This window comes from Sebastes umbrosus, chromosome 24, assembly GCF_015220745.1.
Source record: "Sebastes umbrosus isolate fSebUmb1 chromosome 24, fSebUmb1.pri, whole genome shotgun sequence".
NCBI lineage: Eukaryota > Metazoa > Chordata > Actinopteri > Perciformes > Sebastidae > Sebastes > Sebastes umbrosus.
The window spans coordinates 16130896-16154325 of record NC_051292.1 but is presented as its reverse complement, the minus strand read 5'-3'; the positions used below and the strand labels follow the sequence as shown (position 1 = coordinate 16154325).

The 23430-nt window shown below is 41.8% G+C and overlaps 1 protein-coding gene and 1 long non-coding RNA gene across 3 annotated transcripts in view; one reads left to right on the top strand and one right to left on the bottom strand.

The window, feature by feature from the left end:
- The window catches only part of LOC119483754 (double-stranded RNA-specific editase 1-like), a 69702-nt gene that overhangs the window by 25024 nt on the left and 21248 nt on the right, over positions 1–23430 (top strand). Inside the window, exon 1 of one of the 2 annotated variants that reach the window (XM_037762162.1) lies at positions 1690–1852. The exons of the other annotated variant lie outside the window; for it this stretch is intronic. Within the exon in view, the coding sequence (XP_037618090.1) occupies positions 1753–1852 (100 nt within the window). The 5' untranslated portion in view covers positions 1690–1752. Of the gene's footprint in view, positions 1–1689; positions 1853–23430 lie in introns of those variants that run through there. 2 annotated transcript variants of the gene reach the window in all.
- On the bottom strand, positions 1069–23427 carry LOC119483755. The gene is made up of 3 exons (XR_005205790.1): positions 23412–23427; positions 17384–17385; positions 1069–1372 (listed from the first exon to the last, which is right to left on the bottom strand). It is a non-coding gene; the product is annotated as an uncharacterized LOC119483755 (long non-coding RNA).

Genomic DNA, 23430 nt, shown 5'->3' with positions numbered 1-23430 from the left:
TTATTATTTTATGGGGTATATGGGCAGTGCTGTCTTCTTCCACACTACCACTAGGAGTCACCCAGCTCTAGCTGAAATTATTTTCTCAGACTTTTGTCTGTGGTGGAGGGCACCACTAGTTATAGTTGCCTAGTATCACTACATATTCTGCATGTTTTCTTCCTCCATCCAATGATCTATCAGGGCAACCTGTTCCCATTCACTGCTCCTACTTACACTTCTGAAAAGTAATACTAATTCGTATATAACCCAGGTAATGGTGAGCCAGGACGTCAGGGCTGTCTCAGTCAGGTGACGTAGTATAAAGAGAGACAAAGTCCTCGTAGGGAGGATGGACGGGTCTAACAAACACAGGACTTTCACCTCTGTTTGTGTCCTTTGTGAAACCAAAAGTCACTTATTTTACTGTACTTTAGTTACATATACTTAACTAATGCCACGTACACAAGTTACAAACATAGGCTACTTATTTTAACCCAAACCATGATCTTAAACCTAACCAAGGAGTTTTGTTGCCTAAACCTAAAGTTTTTGTTTCAATCCTCAACATTAGGTTAAGGCAACAAAACTGCAACTTCTTTAGGTTTAGGCAACAAAACTACAACTTATTTAGGTTTAGGGAATAAAACTACAACTTCTTAAGGTTTAGGCAACAAAACTACAACTTCTTTTGGTTTAGGCAACAAAACTACAACTTCTTTAGATTTATGCAACAAAACTGAAACTTCTTTAGGTTTAGGGAATAAAACTACAACTTCTTTAGGTTTAGGCAACAAAACTACAACTTCTTTAGGTTTAGGGAATAAAACTACAACTTCTTTAGGTTTAGGCAACAAAACTACAACTTCTTTCGGTTTAGGGAATAAAACTACAACTTCTTTATGTTTAGGGAATAAAACTACAACTTCTTTAGGTTTAGGCAACAAAACTACAACTTCTTTAGGTTTATACAACAAAATTACAACTCCTTTAGGTTTAAAACTATAACTCCTTTAGGTTTAAAATTACAACTCCTTTAGGTTTAAAACTATAACTCATTTAGGTTTAAAGCTACAACTCCTTTAGGTTTAGGAAACAAAAAAAACACAATTAAGTTTAGGGGAAAACACTCTGTTTTGGGCTCATATACTACAAACACAAAGTTGGTTTCACCCTGTCAATACTACAGTGTCTGACTTCCTTTTCTGCTCCTGTCATAATTACTACGGTCGCTAGAGGTCACTGTCGTCTTCTTCTTTCGGTGATCTACCATGTGAATAGATGATAAAACCTACTAATGAGTGTAGTAGGTCCCTTCTGACCCACATGTATGGGGCTTACAGGGTCTGATAACGCCTATTTAATAGCCTGACAACAGTGTAATCGGCTGTTCCTGTAATGGTGTTTAGCACTTTTACAGTTACTGTCTCATGTAGTGTCAGGTGCATATTCAAAAGGTCCTTTCTGGTATTTTTTCAAGAGCGCTTTTATGCCAAGTTGTGGATCAGAGAGTAGGGGGGGGAGCCAGAGGAGGAGAGCAGAAGGCGTCCCAGCCCATCTATGTGACAGCAGCTCTGTGGCTGCTTCATGTGCTCGGCTGACTGCCGCTCCCCTCCCCTCCCCTCCCCTTCCCTCCCATCCCCTCCCTCCTCTGTCTAAAGTTGTCCAGGCACACTGTGTGTCAGTCCTCAGCATTAGGCTGGGGGAGTGAGGAGCACATCGGAGCCTGCAGGGTAGCTGAGGGGGACAGATTAGAGCGAGTGAGGCCGAGCCATGGCTCTGCTGCTGGACAGCTCACCCCCGACAGCAGCCTACTACTGCCTGGTCCGCCGCAGGTGCAGGAGGAGGAGGAAGAAACGCTCCGAGCGCAAAGGTACACCTCCGTCCTCTGCCTGCTGCTCTATACTCCGTCTACTCCGTCTGTCTGTGTGTGTTAGAGGACCTACAACAGGGAGTTTGGAGCAGCGCTGCTGTTCAGAGGACTGTGTTGGTGTTGTTCATGGACTGGATTGGTTGATTGTCATCATGGAAGGTCAGATGAAGCTACTTGTTGTCCTGATGACTCCATGTGCTCTACGTAGATGTGCTGGTTAGAACAAGACACAACTCTGAAGGATCTCACATTTAACTTTTTTCTTTTTTCTTTGAGCTCTATAGGCATCATCTTTCTTTATGGAAATAGCACAAAATATAATAGATTTCAAGTGTAAATTCTGCTGGATTCTTGTGGTGAATAACATGTTTTAATCCAAACTTGATGTACTGAAGGTCTTAAGATGTCTTCTGAAACATCAGAACTTAAACACAAAGAGGGCTAAAGAATGCACTTTTAATATTCTGTCAGTTATTTCTTCATACCAGAACAAGATCTTGATCACTATGTTAGTACGTAACTTACTGCAAGGAGTCAAATAACAAAGAGGAATCCAAAAATCTGTCCTCAGAATTGAAAAGAAAATAATACGAGAGCCTGACAGATGCTGGAATTTTGAGACATTATCAGTATTTTAGAGATTAAAATTATGATAACATGAACACATAAGGTTGACATTTTTTAAACGGACCTTCTCAGAAACCCCCCCCCAAAAAACTCGGCTGAGATGTCCATTCACAGTAAATGTGGACTTTCAACAATCTCTGTGAATTTCTCTCCATTTAAATGAAATAAAAGTTCTTTTAATGGACAAGAGCGACGCATGAAACATTAAATATTTGACATATGAAATGTCATTTTTAAAGATAAACAAATGCAATGAAAATGCTGCTATAGCCGTATAAAACCAACAAAAAGTCATTTCATCTGCAGTTTTAGTAGAAGCAGATCAGACCTGCTCAGCTGTGGGTGGGACACGTTCTATCAGCATCACCCTGAATTTACCTCATTACTGACATTCATTGTATAAAAGATATATTATACTGATATTGTTTTCATACTGTTTATAATCAGAAGAGTTTGTGTTCAGTAATAATAACAATACCACCTTTATCATTAATATTCAACCAACAGCAGCACTAAACGATGAACTGGAGGCACCAGGAGCTGCTCAGCTCTCCCTGTGAGCTGCTCCTTGGTTTAACAGGAGTTTGAGTGCACTGTAATGGGGGCATACTAACAGTATAAGACAGGGGTCAGCAACCTGTGTCTCTGTAGCTCCTCTCCAGCGGCTCCCTGTGGATTTTTAAAAATGGAAATGAATAACTGTTTTTGTTTACATTTTCATTTTTATTTATCATTGTTGTAGGTCTATGACGGTATGACGGAGTATTAGGGCCACATTGAGGGAAAAAAATAAATTGAAGATCTGAGATAGTTATGACTTTATTCTCGTAATATTAAGACTTTTTTCTCGTAAAGTTACGACTTTATTCTCGTAATATTACAAACTTTTTACTCCTAAAGTTACGACTTTATTCTCGTAATATTACGACTATTTTTCTCGTAAAGTTACGACTTTATTCTCGTAATATTACAAACTTTTTACTCCTAAAGTTACGACTTTATTCTCGTAATATTACGACTATTTTTCTCGTAAAGTTACGACTTTATTCTCGTAATATTACAAACTTTTTACTCCTAAAGTTACGACTTTATTCTCGTAATATTACGACTATTTTTCTCGTAAAGTTAGGACTTTATTCTCATAATATTACAACTTTTTTCTCGTAATATTACGACTTCATTCTCGTAATATTACGACTTTATTCTGTAAATCTCAGATGTTTTTCCCCTCAATGTGGCCCTAATACTCTGTAGTACATTGTCTCTTTGGCCCTCACTGCATTAGACTTATATTCTATATACTTAGACTATAAACTGTGTTACCTTCATCACAATGCTCAAATGTTTTGCGGCTCCAGACAGATTTTTTTTTTTGCCTAAAATGGCTCTTTTGATAGTAAAGGTTGCTGACCCCTGGTATAAGACCTCACAATTAGGCCTACACATGGACACGACTACGTTATCGACCTATTGTACAATAATAATAATTATTGTACAATAACGATTACTTCCAAAGTGAACTCCAGAAATCGATTCACAATTCTAAACCTCTCTTCTGTAGCTGAGAATGTGATTAGTATTGGTTCTGGATGTGTCCCCCCCCCCGCCACCCAAACAAAATCACGTTCCCATTAAACTAAACTACAGAACCAACATACGTTTGGAGGAAAACGAGGATTAAAGTCGCAGTTTGAGACAGTTTTAAACACGTGATTAATGTTGTAGATGGAAACAAAACACTTGGATATGTTCAGATAACCAAACTACTGTGTATTTTGTGTACTTGTGTACTTCACGGTTTAAGCAATTAATCGATAAGTCGATAAACAGACGATTAATTGGCAACTATTGTGATCGTTTCAATCATATGTAATACAAAAACATTTCATGGTTTCAGCTTCACAGATGAGGATGAGCTGATTCCTTTTAGTTATTTTAATAATTCAGATGTATGTTTTAATAATGTTGAGGTTTGAACTGGACAAAACAGACATTATCAGCAGATTAATGAAAATAATCATGAGTTTAATAGTTGAAAAGGAGCTCAACCAACTACAACAGTTAAATCCTGCTTTTACATGAATGCATGAGTAATAATAATCTACTGATAGAACATAGAATAACAGTCACATGGGACACTTTTACTTTTAATACTTCATACTTTTACTGCAGGATTTTGACTGTGTTTAACAGAGTGTCTTTACACTGTGGCATTAGTACCTTTATTTCAGTAAAGCATCTGAATACTTCCTCCACCACGTGTATATATAATTACGACGGAGTATTAGGGCCTCATTGAGGAAAAAAAAAGATCGGAGATTCCGAGAATAAAGTCGTAATATTACAAGAATAAAGTCAGAAATGTAGAGAAAAAAGTGGTAGTATTATGAGAATAAAGTGATAATATTATAAAGTAGTAATTGTACGTGTTATTTTAGAGGGGAAATAGTGTGAAAATGAGGAACGTGGAGCAGCTTGTGAAGTTCTACTTTAGTTTAGGTTTCACTAATAACCAAATCCTTCATCTTTTGGCTCATCAGCAGCACATTATCATCAGTATCAGGACCTGGAAAAGATTGTGAAAGAAACTGAGTTTATTCTGAAGAAAGAACCACACAGACCTGATGGAGGAACTGACTCTTTAGAGGAGGAGGAGATGACCTTTACTATCCTAAAGTTATGACTTTATTCTCCTAATATTACGACTTTATTTATCCTAAAGTTATGACTTTATTCTCCTAATATTACGACTTTATTTATCCTAAAGTTATGACTTTATTCTCCTAATATTACAGTTTTTTTCCCCTAAGGTTATGAATTAATACTCGTAATATTACGACTTTTAATCTCGTAAAGTTATGATTTAATTCTCGTAATATTACGAATTTTATCTTGTAAAGTCAGAACTTTATTCTCGTAATATTACGACTTTTTTTCTAGTAAAGTTATGACTTAATTCTCGTAATATTACGACTTTTTTTCTCGTAAAGTTATGACTTAATTCTCGTAATATTACAACTTTTTTTCTCCTAAAGATATGACTTTATTCTCGTAATAGTACGACTTTGTTTCTTGTAAAGTTATGACTTTATTCTCAAAATGTCTGTTTTTTTTCCCCTCAATGTGACCCTGATACTCTGTCGTATATAATAATATAAATAATATATAGAGTCATTAAGACTGTTTGTTCTTTCTGGATGAATTACCTCTCTCATGACAGATGTTGAGTTGTGTTTGACTTCAGCTCAGAGGTGTGTCCCTGCATCTCCTCACACTGTTGGTATCGTCTAACTGTGCCAGACGTGTCAATGAATCCTTAATAAGAAAACACTCTGCAGAAGCGTTTACTTCCTCTCTCAGTAAATGTCAGACATGTATATATTTAGTGTTTGTTGTAGCTTGCTTCTGAGGCAAAGAGCAGAACTACAGATCCGCTCAACTCCGTCTCATCGTGCTTCATTTGCTCCGTGCACGATCGCAAACCTCTGCTAATATTTTCACTAGCTGCTGAAATCAAGTGCACTTAATCCTCACATTAATTCACATCCCAGCTATCGCCACAAAAAGCCACAGCAGCAGTGATTTTTCATCTTTTTATCCCACTCGGGAGAATTGAATTTGAACTGTTATTCATGGAGAGTGTGGTAAACAGTACTAATGTGTAAAAAGACGGGAGCCATTGTACATATTTTGCATGCGGGGCGGGTGTGAGAAGCCCATCATTTTCGTGTCCCTGCTAAGCGGGGTGTTGTGAGATGAACTGAAGTGTGAGTTTAATCTACTGGGAGCAAAAGTGAATTCCAGACGAGGTATAAGCCGATGTGCTCTGTGAGGCGTGTACGGCACGCCGCCGCTAAGGGATGTGTCTGTCGGCCCAAAACCGCAGCCGCAGATCTGTGTCTGGCAAACAGCCGGCGCTCTGTGATGTGGAGGAGTTGATAGAGCACCCCAGCTCCCCTCCTCCCTGCAGCCAGGTCGGCCTGAAGCTCTGCTGATAACCCGACTCTCCTCAGGGCTCAAGGCTGTGAGTCCGTCACACAGGTAGAGAACCGCAGCATGAAGGGCACACTCATCTAGCACTTCTACGTTGACTATGTTGACTTTTAATCTAAGCCAGATTCAATGCAAGATTTGTAATAGGGATGCACCGGTACCAGTCCGGGTGGGAAGTGCTGTAAAGCTGCGGCCGCGAGCCACCTTCGCCCCGAGCCTTTCCAAGCCGACCTAGAGCCGGTGGCGGCGCACCGCCTCGTATGCGGGACTCCATCAGCCTGCCGTGTGTCACTCACACCCTCCAGCTGGCTGTTAACGAGGGTCTTTAGGCACAGAGAAGTACTCGTATCGGTACTCGGTATCAGCGAGTACCCAAATGTAAGTTCTTGTACTCGGTCTGAAAAAAAGTGGTATGGGTGCATCCCTGCTGTTACTACTCCTGTACAGCGCTGCAAGAAGGAATCAGATCATTAAAGGTTTAAAGGTTAACTTCACTATTTTTCAGCCTGGACCCTGTTGCCACATGTTTTTGTGTCTAAATGACTACTACGTCTCATCCACGTTGTAGAAATCATCTAAATATTCAGCCGTGATATTGAAAATCTTTTAGATAACACTAAGCTACGCTTTCTGTCCTCCAACACAACAAACTCCGACACCGCCACTCCTCTCTCCACCTCTCACTCACATTTCCACTGTTTCCACCATCTTCAGTAACAAGTCACATGACACAATAATCTGTCTATATTCTGTTCAAATGCTGCTGTAGATGCTTTAGTTTTGTGGCTTATCTTTGGTCCATAAATCAGCATCCATGTGAACATGTGTCCTTTAAGGAGCGTAGACGCGATAGGAAAGTGATTATTATTCCTGGAAACACACTACTTCATTAATGTGCTATACCTGTGAAAGCTGGAGCCAGCTGAGAGCACGGACAGTAACTGTGAGGCGTGCATAGACATCCGCTTCTTGTTAGGCATCAGTAGACAGCACCAACCTTCCACCCTTCCACCTCCTCCACCTGCCTGTCCATCAGCTCCTGCTCTCGCTAATCCTGATGCCATGGGGTGTGAAATTCAACATCAGCCCTGAGCCGTCTCTCTCTGGGAGATAGCAGAGGACCCGGCCCGGCTTTGACTGGGGTGAAGAGAACAGTGATAGCCATCTGTTGTGCACGGCGAGGCCAGTGATGCAGAGACAATGGGGTGGAGGAGGGTCAGCGACCGCAAGGGGAAACCTGGAATCTCTCACGCCGACCTCCTGACACCTTCTGGAAAATGAAAAAGTCATTTGAGCTCGAACAAAGTTGAAGCCTGTCGCCTCAGATCACCTGGTCAGAGGTTGAACTGGTGGCTACAAGGTCAGGAACTCGAGAGCGGTCACATAAGATCTCTTTAAATTGTTTCTGAATATGAACAGCTGCATTTCACACGACTTTCAGATCAGTTTTTTAAACCTCTCTGAAACTTCCAAAGCTCTCGTCTCTTCCCCTCAGCTCTCTACATATCTGCTCTACAATATTGTTATTTACGGAGTATCCCTTAAAAGGGATGCAACAAATCCATTGTTGCCTCTCAAGTAGCTTATCAGACTGTTAACAATAACAGGTGAACAGAAGAGGAAGTTTTGGCCCAGATATCTGCTGGCTCAAGCCTCCAGGAAGAGCGCCGGTCGTTGATCCCAACTTTCATAGTGGCCAAACGGCGGTACTGCAACTTCCGTGTCCGTCACGTGATGCCATTGGACCCCAAAAGACTTTTCCCCATAGACTTACATTGGGAAAGAGACGTCTGTAACTCAGCGGACAATTTATTTTGCGGTGAATCAACTTCCCAGTATGAACACTCTAATAGTCCTTATTTAAAAAATTAAGTTTTAAAGTTGTAAAACGCACTAATAGCTGAATCCAGAGTTATTTCCCTTCCTTCGTTCATTTAAATGAGACCCAGACCGAGGCTGGAGCGCAAGCCGTGGCGCATGTTCCATGTGCCCAAGATCCGGGTACTTTTCCAGACGGAAATTGAGCCATTTAGGCTTCATGCGCCACTGAGGCACTTTCATAGGACTGAACGGGGCCCCGCCTCCAACGCTGGATCCAGTTCTCTTCATACATCCATCTGCTGGCTACACCAGAACACCAGAGATGTTAGCCGTTGCCCCCAGAGGCTGAACCACTGTCAGACCGACAGCTGATGGGTTCCCAGGTTGTGTTGAGCCAAGCTACTGTAGGTCACAGAAAGTAAAAGCTCATTGCTCCTAAAACCAAAAGGATATCTTATTTCTGGTTTCAGCACATGTTAAATACTTCTTCTTGTTTCATTTATGTAATTGTAGCCCCTCGTCTAGCAGAGAAAACAACCTTAGGGCCCATAAACTCCTCAATTGAGCAGGAACAAGAAAATGAAGGCTAAAAACCATTTATTTTCCATTTACCAAGCCAGAATAGTAAAGTTACCCCTGTAAGGAGATGTAGTCCTATGGGAAGACATTCCTGCTCTACTGGTTCCTCAGCATGCATGGCTCCGTGTCCCAGTTGGCCACCACGAGCAGAGCCTCCACAAGCATGTAGTCTGCAGCAATGTTCAGGCCCAGGAGGCCCAGGAGGCCCGGCTACCTGTGATAGCGTTAAATGAAAATGAGAGAGTGTGCCAGGGGAAAAGTGGGAGGGTGGGAGGGGAGGGGGAGAAGAGAGTCCTGAGGCTGACAGGGAAATATCTCACTGCAACATGTCAGCATTCACAGCTGCAGTCTCAATTACAGAAAGCTTATAAATACCAGCGTTTTAGTAGTATAGGTCTAGATTAAGGGAGGATTTTACCATTTTACCTAGGGATGCACCGATACCAGTATCGGGTATCGGGTCTGATACTGTACTCGTACTCGCAAAAACGGCTCCGATACAACGGCACCGATACCACTTTACTGCAGCGTGACGCTCCACCTCCCCGACAGTGCGGGGCGAGACAGGCCGGTGGTGCACCCGACCCCGCGGGGCCGGGATCCCGCTTCAGGCGGCGCGCTCCGGCCCTCACTTTCATTGCGCCACAGGGTTTTGCTTGCACCCTCTGACTCTGCGTGCGTTAGATTCCTTTGTCTGTTTTTCAAGACGGGTCGGGTGGGTTGCAGACATTGCTGCAGACCCCTGGCGCGTGCCCCTGGGCACGACGCGGTTGGGGCGTACTAAGGACAGTCCGCTCCAGTGACACTGTGGCCACGGCCCTGGGAAGCACCTTCGCCCCGAGCCTTTCCGAGCCGACCTAGAGCCGGTCGCAGCGCACCGCCTCGTATGCGGGACTCCCCAGCCTGCCGTGTGTCGGTCACTCTCCAGCAGGTTGTTAACGAGGGTCTTTTGGCACAGAGAAGTAATCGTATCGGTACTCGGTATCGGCGAGTACCCAAATGTAAGTACTTGTACTTGTACTCGGTCTGAAAAAAGTGGTATCAGTGCATCCCTAATTTTATCCATCCATGAGGGATGTGCTCAACGTTTTTGTTTTGCAGTTATGCATATTTGGTCCCTTCCTTTGTATCCAGAAAGGAGCATTGCGTTGGTCTTGTTGAATTAAAGTATATTTGCACCCTGTGACTCTGTCAAGATTAGGTCAGCTTGGCCGAGTGGGAAAGAACATGGAAAACAGAAATGGTGAAAAGCTGTCTTAAAAAGAGCAGAGAGGCCCAATCGCTGTGTTTAGAAATGCTTAAGTAATTGGGTTTCTGTCAGCTATGTGATGCATTAAATGTCATGTTTCTGTAATCATGGTGAGGAACTGAGAGGAAACCCAACTATGCCTTCTGGAGAATAATGATTCCTATGGATAGATACATGCGAGGGAGTTTCTAATTGGCTTTTTACATTTTTACAAGACTTCAGACGGGGAAGCGACAGTCGAGAGATTATTACATGTAAAATAATTTCATTCTGTTTTACACTAAATAGAAGTAGGTCCATTTTGCACAGCTAAACATTGAATTGACTCTCAGAGAAATATTTATAGTGCTAACTTCCAGGTAGCATCCACCTCAGATGACCTTGAGCTGTATTTCATAAATGAGTCCTGTGGTTGTTGGCCCCGAGGCTTCATTCACAATACGCTACCCAAGCATTCTCTCTCCCCGTGGGAACAGATAATCCACTTAATTGCTTTACCTTCAGGACGGCTGGCTCTTCTCCTTGGCCCCCAGTGGAGAGGGCACTACAGCGGTTTGCTGTCAGCAGCACAAATATCTCTGGGATGGGGGGGGGTGGTGGTCTGCATGGAAGCCCTGTTGGTTAAGTGAGTCGCATTAGCGTGTTGAATTGATACAGCGTTCACCCTGCCCCCTCCAGCTACTGCCAGGGCCACGCAGCAAATTAAAGCCGTCATAAAGATTTCACAGAGCCGCTGTGAAAATGTTAGAGAGGTGGCTGAAGCCTGCGAGTGTCCTCGGGAAGCAGGGAGGAGTTCCTTCATGCTGTAGTCAACACAGCTGAATGAGACGACACTGAATACCAACGGTTCTCTACAGAGACACATGAAGGGAACATCTTCTTCTATTAGGAACCCTTTTTGGAAGAAAGAGTTCTTAAAGGATTGTTGAAAGCATGGAAAAGATCCTCCCAGTCACACCCCCAAAAACCTGTGACTGAGAGTTCTGATTGTTGTGGGTTGTGCTGCACCACATCAGCCTTGGCCCTTTAGGGTTCTCACAAGGAACCCTGTGTGGGTTCTAGATGAAACCCTTGGAATATAAAGGATTCTTGGTAGAACCTCCTAGGTGGGTTCTAGATGAAACCCTTGGAATATAAAGGATTCTTGGTAGAACCCCCTGGGTGGGTTTTAGATGAAACCCTTGGAATATAAAGGATTCTTGGTAGAACCCCCGGGTGGGTTCTAGATGAAACTCTTGGGATATAAAAGGATTCTTGGTAGAACCCCCCGGGTGGGTTCTAGATGAAACCCTTGGAATATAAAAGAATTATTGGTAGAACCCCCTGGGTGGGTTCTAGATGAAACCCTTGGAATATAAAAGGATTCTTGGTAGAACCCCCTGGGTGGGTTTTAGATGAAACCCTTGGAATATAAAACGGTTCTTGGTAGAACCTCCTAGGTGGGTTCTAGATGAAACCCTTGGAATATAAAAGGATTCTTGGTAGAGCCCCCTGGGTGGGTTCTAGAGGAAACCCTTGGAATATAAAAGGGTTCTTGGTAGAACCTCCTAGGTGGGTTCTAGATGAAACCCTTGGAATATAAAATGATTCTTGGTAGAACCCCCTGGGTGGGTTCTTGATGAAACCCTTGGAATATAAAGGATTCTTGGTAGAACCCCCTGGGTGGGTTCTAGATGAAACCCTTGGGATGTAAAAGGATTCTTGGTAGAACCCCCTGGGTGGGTTCTAGATGAAACTCTTGGAATATAAAACGGTTATTGTTAGAACCCCCTGGGTGGGTTCTAGATGAAACCCTTGGAATATAAAACGGTTCTTGGTAGAACCTCCAAGGTGAGTTCTAGATGAAACCTTTGGAATATAAAAGGGTTCTTGGTAGAACCCTCTGGGTGGCTTCTAGATGAAACCCTTGGAATATAAAAGGATTCTTGGTAGCCCCCCCCTGGGTGGGTTCTAGATGAAACCCATGGAATATAAAAGGATTCTAGAACCCCCTAGGTTGGTTCTAGTTAGCACCTTTCTGTGGGGTGTAATTGATTGAATACAGTGGGTTAGCAGTTACATTAGGCAGATTCTGTTATGACTTTCTTGTAATCTGCTGTAAATGTCACATCTCCATCCGGCTCCAGAAGCCTGTGAAAAGTTGAGTTCATTTAAAGCAGAGAGGTGCAGGTTAATAAGCTTTTCTATTTGTACCTTCCAAGCTGAACAGTTCAGGCAGTGATCTCCATGAATGGAGCAAACTTTACTGAAATGTCTTCATTTTGTGATTGTGTTTTTAACTAAATTAGTTTAGAAGGACAAACATCATTTTCTCCACCTGATGTGACTGTGAGAAACTTCCCTCCAATGTGTCCATGTTTCTGCTCTCATCCCCCATCTCATCACCTCTTCTTGGCCTATCAATATGTCACACCCTGGCCCGTCAGGGTCCAATTTCTGCACGTCTCAAAATGTCATTTCATGGGCAGAAAATGGAGTTTGTGTGTGAGAAAAGCATTGTGCTGCCGGCGATGTTGAAGAAAGTTTTTTTTTGTGTGTGTCTGCATCACATGTTTGAGGCCACCGTTTCCCCTCTCTGCTGTCTGCTTCTGCTCAGGATCGATCCATCTGCATTAGGCCACTAAAAGAGTTCTCTGACAGCTGTTTGCAGTTGTTTTCCCCTCCGGGGCTATGATTGTAACTTGCCTCAAGCACCAGAAAAAGGCTCCAAAATCCATTTATCACTGTCGGCTCAGCCACTAGTTACCACTAATGGCTGGTGTCCAAATTCTGTGTTCTTGTTGATGCGGTTTCCTGACGTATAAGCTGAGGCCCTGCTGTTTATGACATGTCTACCAATGTATTTAAATGTCTTCCCCCACAAGGTAGAGCCACTACCCACTTAATGAGACCAATTGATTTTGCATGCCTAATAACAATGAAGCATTTCAAAGCCTCAGATTGATTTGCTTTCCAGGCAGCAGTTAGTTTAAATTCATTTCACCTGTAATATAATATATATCATCTGTATTATTCATCTAGTTGTGGCTGATTTGCAAATTCAGCCGTTCAAAAACAATCTGACATTTAAAGTCTCAAGTCTTGGCTCTTATTTTTGGTCCTCAGTCCATCTCTAATAACAACATTGTACTCACTAAGTTAATTATGGCTTCAGCTTCGTAACTCTTGTGTGTTCACATCTAGGAAGTCACGCGTAACTTCGATTACACCACACAACAGCTCAAGAACCTCGAGCAGTTAAACACTCAGATTGGAAACAAACCTCCACGTTAGTTAAACGTCTTTGGAGGAGAAAATGAAAGTGAACAGTAAGATTATATCCATCACAGTTTACAGACTGACTTCCTGACTTTTCTTGTGCAATGAATTAGAAAGACTTTCAGTTTGACCTCCAGATAAAGTGGTTCAATCATTTGGATAAACTGTTGGTCTGTTTACAGCCTGTCTGGTCGTGTAACTGCTCTTGTTTTCTGCTCGGTTGGACCTGTGTTTTGTGCATGTTACCAGATATATGCTAGTATACTGCTTTGGTAAGTTCCGTCATATCAAAACTGATAGAAATTATGAAAATTAGACTCAAGTTCCTGAACTGTCTGTTAAAAGTCATATTCTTAATGCAAAAAATGACCACATTCACATCATTATATGGCAACACTTTATTTAATAGGTCTGAAGTGTGCTGGAAAGGACTACAGGACGTCAGCTGGTACTAGTTATAGGGAAAATACATAGACTGTATATAAGAAGAGTTCGAAGTCACGGTGACGTCACCCATTGGTTTGTGGACTGCAGTTTTGACGCCTTGAGTTCAGCATTTTGGCTGTCGCCATCTTGATTTTTGGCCATCTCCAGCTTGGTTTTTGGCCATCTCCTTCTTGGTTTTTGGCCGTCTCCTTCTTGGTTTTTGGCTGTCTCCATCTTGGTTTTTGGCCGTCTCCATTTTGGCTTTTGGCCGCCGCCTTCTTGGTTTTTGGCCGTCTCCATCTTGGTTTTTGGCCATCACCATCTTGGTTTTTGGTCGTCTCCATCTTGGTTTTTTGCCATCGCCTTCTTGGTTTTTGGCCGTCGCCTTCTTGGTTTTTGGCCGTCGCTGTCTTGGTTTTTGGCCGTCTCCTTCGTTTTTTGCCGTCCCCTTCTTGGTTTTTGGCCGTCGCCTTCTACAACACATCTTCTTGACCAATCATGATTGACAGCACAGCCAGCGAGCCCTGAAAGAACCCAGCACTTAGTTTTAATACCACCTCCTGAGCAAAGCCCAACTTTAGATCAAGGTACAGTGGAGACAAAAGCCCACAGATTCATAGCATAATACATACATAACATAATGTCACGTCTCTGCAGAGGGAAAGAGCTAAACATGTCTGCCTTGTGACTTGCTTGGTTTTTACTTGAAGTAACATGAAAGAGTTAATAATGCAGTTTATTCTATATGATGGTTGATTTCCTCCTGTGCCTGCTGCTAAGCCTCTGCCGTCTCCTCTCAGTGTTTCAGGCTGTTGTGGTTAGTGTGCTGTGATGCATGATCTGAGGCAGCAGTGTGTCGAGCGTGGCAGTAGGCAGCCTAAATAGATTTTTATTTATTTTGCCTTGCTTGTCTGATAAACTTATTCTCCATACGACATGGATGGTAGGCCACGGATTCCTTTAATATACATGCCACTTTCCATTCCTGCCGGCTGTTTATCCTCCACAATCTCATTGTCTTTCCAATTTGTTGATGGCTCCTTGTATTACTGCTCAACAAATAATGTGCCATATGCATGTACACCGCCGCTCAACAGTTAGTAATGTGCTGCCACAAAGCTGGATTGAGTCCAGTCAGATGTGTGAGAGGACGACTCTATATGTCTGAATTGTCTTTTAGAAAACCCTCTCTACGTATAGATGTTATTTAGTTTAGTAGATGGAGAACAAAACGCTGTTCAATGGTAATAAAACCATTGTTGTCTGAATGATTCTGTTTTTATCTCTGTTAGAATAGTTCTTATTAAAGGAAAGAATAAAATATAACAGGTTATTCTGAACTTTAGAACAGCAGTGAATGTATGAAACAGTGCATGTTAAACACTGTCTGGATCAGATAAATCAGATTCTGTAGCAAACGGCAACAAGTCACCATATATGTGATTCAGACAGTCATTTATGAGGTAAACAAGGTTTCTGAATGAGCATAATACAATATTCAAACCCTCAAAAGTTTCTGTTCGTGTGACAAGCCTGGCTGATAACTCCATTTGTTGACATTTTACTTCCTGAGTTCATTTTCTTCTTCCATTATCTCGAGACAGGCAACCCTAAGCCCTGTTCTCCTTCCACCTGTCTCACACAATAGAGCCACAGAAGCCTGATAACATTGTCATTTCTAATGTTTGGAGCCACACAGCTGAGTGGCAGCGGGGCAGGAGGCCATATCTGCCAACAGAGGAGCGATTATACACACCAAGTATGAAGCCTTTTCCTGTCAATCCCATTGGCTCGGAGTCTCGCTCTGTTCTCCTTCCAGAGGAAAGCTGATTAGCCATTTCATTGGGTCTAATTGAGGTCCTCTCACTTGTAGCTGAATATAGCAAACATTGTTAACCAACAATGTCTATAAATGGGTTTCCTACAGAGACAAACATGAAATAGGCTCAACTCTGACGACATGTTGCAGACATAAATGGTGCAAACATTTGAAAAGGTTTCTTCGCCATGAAAAGTTGTTTATGGATCGAGTTTAATCAACTCCAACAATGTGGTTCTAGCTGAATGGCTAAAACTATATAACTATATAAGACTGACTCATACCGTCTCCTTCTTGGTTTTTGACCTTCTCCATCTTGTTTTTGGCCGTCTCCTTCTTTGTTTTTGGATGTCACCATCTTGGTTTTTGGCCGTCACCTTCTTGGTTTTTGGCCATCTCCAAGGCTTCCAGCCTACCTGTTAAAGGGGCACTCCACCCATTAAGTCAGTTTACAGTCATGGTCACTACAGTCTGGGAACCCGTCTGCTATCGGTCTGATGACGGTTCAGCCTCTTGAGAGACGTGACGCTGGAGTTGGAGTAAAGTAACGACCAGGTTGTTTCATAAGTAGCTAGTTTAAAAGCTAATAAAAAGCTAAAACATGCCTGTTCACAACAGGTTGAATACTCATACAAACAACTTCACACTCAACACTGAGCTTCCTTTTATCCTGAGCAATACACCGGCCATGACATAGTTGCGTCACACACCTAAGTCATGTCTACTTGCAGTCAGAAACATCGGTGAAATGCTTTGGATCGGTAATTTCCAAATACGTGTATTAGTCGCTTGCTTTGACATAACCACCGCCGTTATAGAGCATGGATCTAATGAGTGGAGGTACTTTGCTGGCACATACATGAAGATTTTGTGAACTGCTTGTGTGTTATTTGATCTATTTATCTGTTTGTTGCTGTGTGTATATTAGGGGTGGGAATAAAAATCGATTCACCTATGTATTGCGGTTTTTGTAACGATTTTTGAAATCGATATTTTAATCCCAGAATCGATATATTTGTTTAATTTGAGTCTATGCGGAGTTGGAAGGAAGTTACCGCTTTTATTGTTGTAGTCTGAGTAACGTGACGTCATATTAACAAACCGCAGTGAGCTGAGTCGAGAAAGTATAAAACGTTGGAGGGTCAGCGTGAATACGACCTCTACCCTCCCATGTTAAATCCAGTGTGGTAAACGCTACACATCCAGTAAAGGATGGAAACACTTTGGGTTTCACACATTGACAGGAAAAGCAGAGCTAGACATCACGGCTAAAGTTGCACGCTAACTTCTAAAAAAGGCCAAAATATGTCTGAAAATAAGTCCGAACAAAGGCTGAAAAAAGTCAGAAAAAAGCTGAAATATGGCCCAAAAAATGTCCAAAAAAGTCGAAAATATGTCCGAAAAAAGGCTGATATATGTCTGAATAAAAGTCTGAAAATGTTTTGAAATATTTCCCCAAAAATAAGGCTGAAATATGTGCGAAAAAAAAGTCAGAAAAAGTTAGCAGGAAACGTTATGGTATCGCGGTAACGTGCGGTCGAGCCGGCTGTCACTCTCATCTCGAGCTGACGGGAGAGCTAGAGACCACCTTGGAGAAGTTAGAGGAAGTAGACACGTGGGACTACGTCTGCTTTTCAAAATAAGGTGTTAACAAAGGGAACTGTATATGCAAAATACATCTATGGAAATAAGATTGATGGATTCTATTCACCAGAAGTATAAAATATTACATGTCCCTTATAAATTAAAAAGAAAATACCACTAATCTGTTAGGGAAATGTCTTTATTCTTTGATTTTTGGGTTGCTGTATAATAAATAATGCCTGACAATGATCCTGATATATTTGACTTCAGGACATGAAGTCTGATTACATACATGCTGACAATCAAATATTTTTACTCAGTTTGACTTTTCAAAGTAAAAGTTCCTAGAAGTGTATGGTTCAACTTCTTCCAAAGGTCTAGTGGTAAAAAAGTTAACAAAAATCACAATGAATTTTAATATCGAATCATAATACATATCGATTCGGCACCCAAGTATGGTGATGGTATCTAATCGGAGGAGGAGGATGTAGTTTGTGCTGCTGTTGAACTCTTTTCCATTATACAGAAGGGGTGTTTGTTATTCAGCCTACCCTTATTGATATAAATATTAGAAATACCTGTCTGTATAATACCACAGTATATCCTTCACGTATTACAGGACTGTTGTGGACTGCATTAGTTATAGGTGATAAACTGAGTATATAAAAATGTCCACATGTAAACATATCAATATGCTTTGGGACATTAAATGAACAGAGTTGTTTTGCTGAGGTCACCATGGTGCTGTGCTTATTGTCTCACAGTGAGGTCAGAGTGTCCGTGGTGCTGAAATAATAGAGTTGCATATCTGGCAGAGCTGTTTACATTCCCCATTTTATACCTGCTTAGTGAGGCCGTTATTGTTGAGTTATTAGGGCATGCTCAAAACGTTGTTAAACTTGGCACACTTATCAGACGCGGTGAAAAATTTGATATTTTAAGGGTCTCGGGTTTGGGTGTTGCAAAATGGCTCACTAGCGCCCCCTAGAAAGTTGGACAAATTGAGCCCCTCATTCCGGTTTCACCTACACGTATGAAATTTGGCAGAGAGATGTAACATGTGAGGATGCACAAAAAAGCCTCTTGGAGGTATGCCCAAAACTCAACAGGATGTCAGCCATTTTGAATTTACTATGCGATTTTCACCCATTTTTAGCATTTTATAGGCCGTGTACTTTAACAAACTCCTCCCACAGATTTAATCAGATCGACTTGAAATTTGGTCAGGACCATCTTAAGACATTGAGGATGAGAAGTTATTCAAATGGTGAGATTTCACTGAACGACCTGACCGTGGCATGGCGGCCATTTTGAGCCATTTGCCATGAAACAGGAAGTTGTTGTAACTCAACTGTACATAGTCCGATCTGCCCCAGATTTCCCAGGCATGATGGTGGTCCAGTCCTGAGCACATGTACATGCAAAAATACACTCATAGCCCCGCCCCAAGACGTTAGCACGCCCCCTTTCATAACTCATGAACCGTTTGTCGTAGACTCTTGTGACAGGCGTCATTGCACTGGTCGCATCGATCAGCGTCCCGCCTGTACCCTCGACGTGCCAGAAGGTGTGAGGGCCCGTTCATCGCTGCTCGCAGCTTTCATTTATTTATTGGTGCTCCAGCCAAACTCAGTTAGAGGATAATGTTAAAACACATCTTGTTTGGTACGCTGCCATTGTTTGGCAGAAATCTATCTATCTTAAATACCCGTCTAAAGGTGGCAAAACTGGACATGTTCCCCAAATCACTGTAGTCGAGCCAATTATTTGTGTCACAAATCTCTTCATATGCTCAGTGACTAGGAGTAAAGATATAAATGTTTTCATGTAGAATCATGAATTCATGTTAGAAAGATGTGTAAAATGAATTGTTTCTTTGGCATGTGCTGCTGTTCTTTACTGTATGTACCATTTAGTAAAGTAGCCTGAGGCCTGTATTATGAAGCAGGATTTGGCGTTAGCGAGGTAACTTCAGGGTTAACCCTTCAGGGTTTTCCGTCCTACGAAGGTGGTTCACTTCTTACCAGGGTAGATTGCCATGGTAACTGATGCTGAACAGCTGACCTGCTCCGGAGCAGGTTATGTTCCAGATAAGAGATCAACTCGTATAAAAGCACCGCCTACTGACCAATCAGAGCTCGAAGAGCAGATCGTATGATAATATCACACACATATGAAGAAGTTTAAGTCATAATCCAGACTAAAAACAACACAGTTTAAACTGACAGATGCAGGAAGGACAGCTGGCTGTATGCTGTGGGTGTTTACCGCTTTGAATTATGTTTTTATATTAAATTTTTTTTACTTTGTCTTGAGTCCGCTTCACACCGCCGGAGACGGGGAGGCAGCTGAGAGAAGAAATAGTCATACACGCCGTATTTATGTTAATGGGGATAATGAGGTGTAACCCATTCTTTCATTACACTTTTTAGAGCTATTTATATCCAAACAATTATATCTGACTTTTGAGTATTCCGTTAAATTAATAAGACTGTTAATTGGCCCTGGGTATGATGAATTCGCTTCGTAGTACGGGCCTCTGGTCAGTTTTCTTTTGAAATTTCCGAATGATGAAGTGAGAACATCAGTCAGGCTGCAGTCCGTCCCCGTCCACTCAACATGAAAAGCCAGGGTTGGTCTAAAAACGTGCTCTCAGAGCGTCACAGCCGGCCAGAGGAGTGAAACCACATCGCTTTAAATCCATAATTCTGCGTCATTTCGGCCGGCCTCAGTTTGTTTATTTATGTCCGGGTATGGCACGCTGAGTGACAGTTTCCTAATTAGACTGGAGGAAATAATGGCAGCTCAGTGTCTCTTATCAGCCCGAGAGACGAGTACCTCTGTCTGACAGGAGTAGCTTAGGGCAGGCTGGAGGAGGAGAAGGCTGGATGAAGGGCGGAATAAGCTGGGTGATGAGTTGTGACATATGAGTGAGAGAGGTGTTGAGGGCGGAGGGGATGGATTGGTTCCAACAGGAAAACGTCAATGATACGGTAACGGTTTGTAAAGACATCTGTACTGACTATGATGACATGACTGCTCTGCTGTGTGTCATTTACACTGATCTCATGAAGCCAAATATCAACCAGGAAGTGTCTCTTCATGCGATCTCCTTTTCATTTTTCCTATCAGTACTAGCACTGTATAGGAGAAAAATATCATAAAAAAAAATTGAATAGAGGAACGAGGGTCGAGGTGCATTGTGGGTAATAGGCGCCTTGTTTTTGCAAGGAAGAAGAATAAAAAAGATGGTCTCTCTTTATGAAACTGTCCGCGATGAGTCTGAGGAGAGCGATGCTCCATCAGTAAATACGCCACCTGATGAAATTAGATACTAACACGGTGCACATGTGGTGCACATCTGGTGGAGGCTAATAGATCTCACTAAACCTCTGTTAAACTGGGATGAGGTTCACGATATGACAGAAGCCAGTGTGTCCATGATGGTATGACACTGCAGAGCTCATCCTGACGGGCTCGTCCTGACGGGCTCGTCCAGACGGGCTCGTCCAGACGGGCTCGTCCTGCGTGGACACACTCTGATCTGATACCGGTCAAAATTTGACCACCAGCTCGACCGTGACGACTGCTTCCTGTTTTTACCTCTCAGTTCCTCAAATATGTCAAATCAAATCCAGCCGAGATGCTGAAAGGAGCTTTCCTTTTTTGAAATGTTCAGTATGTTTTAAGTAATGAATAAAAAGCTGTTAGAATATGAAGGTTAGTCGGATGTGTCCGTCTCTAAAGGCTGCTCAGAATGGTTTCACCTGCTGCCAGTTAGTGTTGGCAGGGAGCACATTTCTTTCTGTGCGTTTGTCTGTCTGCTGTTGTGTAATCATGGAAACGATGAAGTTTTTTTATTCCTTTTTTATCTTCACTATGCAAAAACAGTAAAATAATGGAGGTATGAAATGGCGACGGGAAACACTAAAAAAGAGGGAAACACCATAAAGCACAACAAAAAAAGTCTTTGCATAAAAAGACTAACGTCTGCTAATTAGCAGCACACACACAAAGGAAATGAGAAATGATGACCTCTGTAGCTCAGGTAACGTTATAGTATTATTCTACACATGACACTGCCAAAACAAGCTGAATTTAAAAGATGTGATTTAGTATTACACCTCCAGAAAATGAGGGGATTTGTGGGCGGCAGAGTAGAAAGAGTAACAGACAAAATGTCGGCAGAGCAACTTTCTCACAGTGACGATGCTCATTTGTAGATATAGCAGATATAAAATGTTAACCATCTTAGTTATTGAAGCGTGTTTGCATGTTAATTAGCAGTAAACGCAATGTACAGCTGAGGCTGATGGGAAGTCCTCAAACCATACAACCAAATACTGTAAATTAGGGCTGGGGGCGAAAAGGCCTAAAAATAATATTGCGATATTTTTAGGCAATATCGCGATAGACAATATGTATCGCGATATTTTCAGATATCCTCTAAGCACTTCATAAATGCTCGATTTAACCCTTTTGATGCATAAAATCACACCAATATGATGATTCTTGTAGTCCCTGCAGTATATTTCTGGATTGAAACCTTCTTGTTTAACATAACTATAATCTTTTAAAAAAATGTCTTATTCAGCATTCGGTTGTGCTTAGCTCCACCCTCTCGTGTCACTTCTGGTTGCAAATAGCCAAGATGGTGACGGCCAAAATGCCGAACTCGAGGGTTCAAAACTGTCCACAAACAAATGGGTGACGTCACAAAAAAAAAAAAAGGAACGCCCACCCCTACTGTAAGTGTCTTGTTCCTACCCTCTAATACGACCCACAGGAGCGTTTCCTGGCAGGAGATCAACAAGTCCTCATACCGTTGTCGTTTTGAAGCCTCACGTTCGGCATTTTGGCCATCGCCATCTTGGATTTGTGGAACCAGAAGTGACACTAGAGGGCGGAGTACAACTGAACGCTGAAGAAGACATTTTTAGGCGACGAAAATGTTATGATTAACTGTGATGAAGTGAAAACACGCTGTGAAAGGGTTAAAGTTGTAAGACGAAAACACAGACAACTCCCGGACCGGACAACGCCGTGGTGTCGACCTGTCAATCAGCAGGTAGCCCCGCCCTAAAGCATCCCCTGCTTTATGGTCTATCTGACTCTAAATGGGACCATAATTTACTAAATGAACATCATGCTGTATTGAAGAAGACTTGAAACTAGAGATTGAGACCATAAACTCATGTTTACAATGTTTACTGAGGTAATAAATCAAGAGAGAAGTAGGGTCATTTTCTCATAGACTTCTATACAACCACAGGAGTCGCCCCCTGCTGGCTGGAAGACAGGTGCAGGTTTAAGGTTCTTCAGCTTTCGCTTCAATTCTCAGACCTGGAGGTTTCCCACTGGCTTCTACCCAACGGTCAATAGACAGAAAAAATATTTTAAAAAAAAAATATATATATATATATATATATATATATATATATATATATACAGTATATATACAAAAAATGCAATTTAAAAAAAAAAAAAAAAAAAATCCAATTTTCTTTGATTGATCCTGACAGTAAGGTGCAGCCTGACCCTTTACTCTGCTGATGCCGACCCCCACCACCAACACCAGAAGAACCACCACCACCAGCAATATTATGAGAATATAGTCAGAAGTTTACGAGAAAAAAAAAGTCGTAATATTACTAGAATAAAGTCATAATATATAAAGTAGTAATTTGACGTGTTATTTTCTTTTTTTCTTGTAAAGTTATGACTTTATATATTATGACTTTATTCTAGTAATATTCCGACTTTTTTTTCGTAAAGTTATGATTTTATTCTCATAATATTCTGACTTTATTCTGTAAATCTCAGATGTGTTTTCCCTCAATGTGGCCCTAACACTCCGTATTACATTGTCTCTTTGGCCCTCACTGCATTAGACTTACAATATATACTATATACTTAGACTATAAACTGTGTTACCTTCATCACAATGTTTAAATGTTTTGCGGCTCCAGACAGATTTTATTTTTTTCGCCTAAAATGGCTCTTTTGATAGTAAAGGTTGCTGACCCTGAACTAATCTAACTATATAACCATTTCGTCACTCTTATTTCATTTTATTTGACCTTTATTTAACCAGATAAGACAGTTGAGAAGTGACAGAAGGCCGGGAGGTGAAGGCTAGAGAAGTTGGATACTGTTGAAGCTGTGTTGCAGGGAAGTCTCTGAATTGACTGAACCTCGTGAACTGTGTGTGTGTTTCCTCCA